The sequence below is a fragment of the Topomyia yanbarensis genome, chromosome 2 (assembly GCF_030247195.1).
Source record: "Topomyia yanbarensis strain Yona2022 chromosome 2, ASM3024719v1, whole genome shotgun sequence".
NCBI lineage: Eukaryota > Metazoa > Arthropoda > Insecta > Diptera > Culicidae > Topomyia > Topomyia yanbarensis.
This window is the reverse complement of record NC_080671.1, coordinates 351,006,503-351,011,792: the sequence shown is the minus strand read 5'-3', so window position 1 is coordinate 351,011,792 and position 5,290 is coordinate 351,006,503. Positions and strand designations below refer to the sequence as shown.

Here is a 5,290-nt window from a genome sequence, read left to right as displayed (position 1 = left end):
ATTAACGCAAATAATCGATTAATTTCTAAAATAATCGAAAAATCAATAATCGATTACAAGCTTTCGGTATAATCGAGCAAATCGAGTAGCTATCAATTAATCGAGAGCATAATTAATGAAGGGTGGCATTGAAAATGAAAGTCGCAGGGCACAAAAATATGACCAAACTTCTCCCAATTTTTCAAAATGTGTCGAGCGACCTTTTTTTTTTTTTTTTGGTTGACAAACTAGGATTTACTAAGTAATCGATTATTGATTTTAATCGATTATATTGGTCGATTAATCGAATGAATTAATCAAGCTCTCAAAAATTATTCGATTAACGGATAATCGATTATTTGCAAAAATCAGACATCACTAAATACGCTACGCCCACTCCCCCACGACATATGCTTTATTAGTACCCGGTCAAAAAAAAATGCGGACGAGCATGGTCAGGCGATTTGAACAGTTTGACGTTTGGCAAAACTCGCCTATGCTAATTGCCCCTACGAACAAATGCAATTTTCGAACGCGATTTAAAAGCAATTTCAATACTTATGTCGTTTTTGCTTGAAGCGAAACTGAGTCAGTTTCTAACCCCAACTGCTGTATGAACTGACAGCGGTTGGGGTTAGAACCTGACTCAGTTTCGGGTCCGAGCGAAAACGCTATTAGACAAATTTTCTGGCGGCTGAAATGGACTTGGCGTTTTTCCAACATGGCGGTTCATGTTTGGCTTAAGTTTAAAATTGTTTTTTAACGATTGGCATGTTCTCGCTTGAATTTTGTTTGTTTCGTGCACTTCATTAAACCAACGAATGTGGGAAATTGTGGAATCGTGTGTAAATGTAGTAGAGCAAGATCTCTGACTTAAAATCTTATAAAATATATCTGCATTCAATAATTTTTTTTTTGTTATCTATTCGTGGTTTAAGTTCAAGTAATCAAAACATCAAATTAGATCCGTTTTGGGTAGTTTTGAAATTCTTTCAGTGTTTAGTTTAAAGATAATGTACATATAACTCTTTATCGAAAACTCAGATGGCGATAAAATCGTCTTGTAACAAACTCGTCCACACTACAAGATAACGCTTGGTGTGGAACTTTGCTATCTGAAATAATGAAGCAAAGCACACTGTGTTACTCAGAAAGTAACGACTTTACGATCCTTCTCGACCGGGACGATATTTGACAAGCTCTTTATTTACTTGGCTGATCAGCTTTCTTTAGAAAACCTGTGAACAGCTGCTGATCAATAGCGGTAAACAAAGAGCGCAGTGCAAATGTCGTTCCAGTCGAGCTGGAGCTCGGAAAGTAACACTATGTAACTCAACGTGTTTTACTTTGACATTTGCTGCGCTTTTTGTTTACTGTGTGCTGATAACTATTCAAATAATATCTCGACAAACATATGATTACGGCCTAAAAGCCAACTGTCAAAATCCACTTTGAATGGAAATTCCGGACAAACTGTTATGCGCCAATCACAGATGTTTATAGTAACCGAAAGAGAAAAGTTTTCTCTTTCATAAACTGTTGTGAACTATGTTCGGCTAGTAACGGTTTGTCCGGAATTTCCATTCAAAGTGGATTTTGACAGTTGGCTTTTAGGCTGTAATCATATGTTTGTCGAGATATTGTCTAAAGAACAGCAGCTGATCCGCAGTGCAGCAATTACAATGTCTTTCAGGTCTAGCTGGAGCTCGGAACGTAACTCTACGTAACACAGCATGTTTTGCTTCATAACTCACTAAACGACTGTCAAATCAATTCATTGTAAAACAACACTCTTACGTAAATTCATAAAAATCACGAAACGTATTTGTGTCTATGTTATTATAGGTAAAATTTATCAGTTCTAGTGCACGATGGCTCTTGTAAGATCCTTCCAGTAAGTAGCATTTATATAAATTACAGCCAGAAAAGCCATTATTCTTGTTATTTTAGATTTCTGTTACCGGCGGTACTTCCAAAGGCTACAATGCACACTTTGGCCGGTAGTTTAACTAATGCATTTACGGCTGCAACGGCGGGAGGTGCTTGGTCCACACTGTCGACGAGGACAGTGATTCGAAATCAGTTCCCTCGGGCAAGAGAAGCCAAGCGGGTTCGAGTGCATGGTTGGTGGAAACGGATGTCCACTCTAGAAGGCCGTCGCGTTTTGATGAGAAGAATATTGAAAGGCCGGCATGTGCTGTCGCATTGAGATATGTAGTTGCGCTCATCATTCGTCATTTTTCCTTGACCTGAAAAACAGTTTTCACTACCAGGTTCTCGTTAACACTAAAAAATTACAAATTATCATTCGTGGATTTCAATGTTTGCGTTTTTTCAAATATAAGAAAACTCTTAGTTTATAATTGAATTTCTTATGTAAAGAAACGTACCTAAATTGTGCATTTCTTTCTTGCGTGTAAATATAATCAGTAGTTGTCTTTTTTTAGAAAAACGAATTATATCTAATATTTCGAGAATTATTCGAGTTTTGTTGAAGTAACATAAAAATCTCATGACACAACCAAATCCCACGTGCTCCGCGCTGTGTTCATACACAAGTCTAGCCCTACGAGGGAACCTTTAGCAATTTCTCGCACAGCCAAACAACTTCCGGAAGCAATATTGTAGATCGGAGTTCCTTTCTAAAAATCAAAACAATAAATTAGTCTAAAATTCATATGAATAAATATTTCATTCTCATTTACCGTCTTTCTATGTTTCCATGCTTGATCGCCCCCCATTTCATGACACTTGTTCAATATAGGCGTGCCTTTAGTGGCACTGGAAGGAGCCTCCAAACACAACAGCTGGCCAAGAACTAGCTCTGCCTTTTCCGTTTCAAACCACATCTGAGTTTTAACCCTCAAACACGGTTGCAACACCAGTTTGGATCCCTTTTTCCATAAACTTTTCTCTTTGCTATTTTCAGTGGTCAAACAAAGGGTGGAATTGGTGAGACGAATCTGGAAACTGCTAACGTAATTTCGTTTGCGCGAATGCCATGGTTGAAACTTTGGCTGAGATACATTGTTGTCGGTTGTCTTATCTCCCGGAAGCCTCAATTGGGGATAGATGTTTTTCAGGTACCACTCAAAGGGTTTACATTTCAAGCGCGCCCTCAATTCCTGTCGTTCAGATATATCACCAGCATCAATACGTTTTGCCTGGGATTGATTATCTAGAAAGTATTTGATATAATCATCCATCCAAACACGAGCTAGCCGGAGGGAGTTCCGAATCATAGTGTCTGTTCCATCGGGTGATCCATATGGACGTCTACGTCGAAATACATGACCGATTCTCGAGCAAGGTAGCAACTCAATGGATCCACCACATTGCCACGTTCTAAAAGAAATTTCCAAGTTCTCTCCGCCCCACACATCCATTCCCATGTCATATTCACCCAAATCCTTGAAATACTGCCTGTCCACAGCAAACAACCCGCCTGCCATCGTCGGTGATTGAAACGGTCCAACAAAATCACTCTCCTTTGCCAACATACCCTTCGGAAGATTGTCCCACTTGAAATGCAGACCCCAATTAAATCCTCCCCGCACCAGAGGACTCGATGTGTAGGCGAATGTGTCAGAATTTACAATATCGATTACCGGCATAGCCAGTATCGTTGCGTTGACTTTAATTCGCTGCAACAATGGTTCGATCCAATCAACATTTACTTCAATGTGGCTGTCGAGAAAAATAAGCACATCTCCAGAGGCATTACGGGAACCATAAACTCGCGACCGCATTAGTCCCTCTCGCTCGGCATTCCGAATCAACCGTACCTTGGCACTGTTGAGTTTTTTCAACTCAACCTCAAGGTCAGTTTTAAGATCATCCAAATCGCTGCAATCATCAACAAGAATGATTTCGTGCAATAGATAAGACGGTGTCCGATGAAGCACAGAGCTCACCGAGCGAATCAGCGTCTGCAGGTGCTCGTTGTAGAAGCACATAATAATCGATGCCGACGGAAGCACTTTATCGTAACTCTGTTCCTGGCATCTGAAATCGGTATGGGAATTAGTAAATTAATTTAAAATTGTTTCAGTACTTACAACTTATGTCTCGTATCAGGAACCTCTCGATATGGTCCAATCTTGTTGCTAACGAGAACATTAAACGCATGCTTCCTATAGCCTACATCTCGTATGAACTGTTCCTCGGAGTTACGCACCATACCGAATTCATCAGTCCCATTCGGAAAAATAGGTTGCAATTCATCAAACAGCTTGTGGCTAATCTTCTTATGTTCCTGATCACTCTTATACCGCCCCAATTTATCCTTGAAAAAGCTGAAACTCTTCTCATTCAGCGACTTTCCCGCTAAATTGTCTAGCTGATTCTGATGTCCATTCTGCCACTGTTTTTTAGACTGCTCCTGTTCCACAGGTCCCACCACCGGTAGTTGTTTATCATCGTTCTTACGTCCAGAACTCGTCGCAGAAGCCAAGGACGCTGGCGCAGAAGCAACAGCATCGGAACTACTGTTCAGATTCCAGTACAGATACAAGCTGATGGACCAGGTGAGTGAGGCGGCTAGCACTCCCCATAAAAACGATTTGCTCACCATTCTTGAGATTCTAAAAAAGGAACCATTTATCATCAACCAGGTCAGCATAGGTGAAAGATCAGAATGTTATTGTTCGGCATTAAGCGAGCGGAATGAAATTACTTTCACTTTTCAGAGCAAGAAAAATATGTCCTTACCGCTTGGGTTTGTCCTTAGTCATTCGAAGATCGTATATTCCGTACACTATACTGACTTATAATATTCGATAATAATCGGATTACATCCATCAGCAATTTTGTTTTGGCAAACTAATAGCTATCACAAATGATCCTACACTTTGCTAGACAGACAATCAACATGTTTCAATAATAACAGTAGCGAACAAAAATAATCATGAGTTCAATCAGAGATGCCAGGTACTTTTTTCAAATGTCTGCAATAATAATTTTAAAAGTCTGGGAAGAACAAAAAATGTCAGGAAAGCTAGTGTAACCAAAAGCCTCTATATTCAAAAATCTGCAAATATCTGCAACAAAACTAAAAAATCTGCAAATATCTGCAACCAAACTAGAAAATCTGCAAATATCTGCGTCATCGAAAAATCTGCAGCTTAAATTAAAAGTCTGCGAATTTGCAGACTTGTCTGCAAATCTGGCATCTCTGAGTTCAATCGAATTTGACAGTTAGCGAGACCATAAACCACAAGGACATACCTAAGCATAACGCTTACAAAAACGTTATCCATAGCCAATGTCGTATATACAGATCTGGCAAAGATGGCACTTTGGTATTCGTAAG

General features: G+C 39.5%; 1 protein-coding gene across 1 annotated transcript; it reads right to left on the bottom strand.

Annotated features, from left to right (window-relative positions):
• Positions 1-2,394: 2,394 nt before the first annotated feature.
• Positions 2,395-4,878, bottom strand: LOC131684248 (polypeptide N-acetylgalactosaminyltransferase 35A-like). Its single transcript, XM_058966941.1, has 4 exons — positions 4,690-4,878; positions 4,038-4,562; positions 2,685-3,984; positions 2,395-2,621 (listed from the first exon to the last, which is right to left on the bottom strand). The coding sequence occupies exons 1-4, from the start codon at positions 4,710-4,712 to the stop codon at positions 2,490-2,492; spliced, it is 1,980 nt and encodes a 659-aa protein (XP_058822924.1). The 5' UTR covers positions 4,713-4,878; the 3' UTR covers positions 2,395-2,489.
• Between the last annotated feature and the right edge of the window lie 412 nt (positions 4,879-5,290).

Excerpts from the sequence above, each read along its gene's own strand:
- LOC131684248 (XM_058966941.1), bottom strand. The coding sequence starts at position 4,712 with ATGACTAAGGACAAACCCAAGCG. Across the intron at positions 4,563-4,689 it reads ACTAAGGACAAACCCAAGCG|AATCTCAAGAATGGTGAGCA; the intron begins GTAAGGACATAT and ends TTCCTTTTTTAG. Across the intron at positions 3,985-4,037 it reads CCTGATACGAGACATAAGTT|ATGCCAGGAACAGAGTTACG; the intron begins GTAAGTACTGAA and ends TACCGATTTCAG.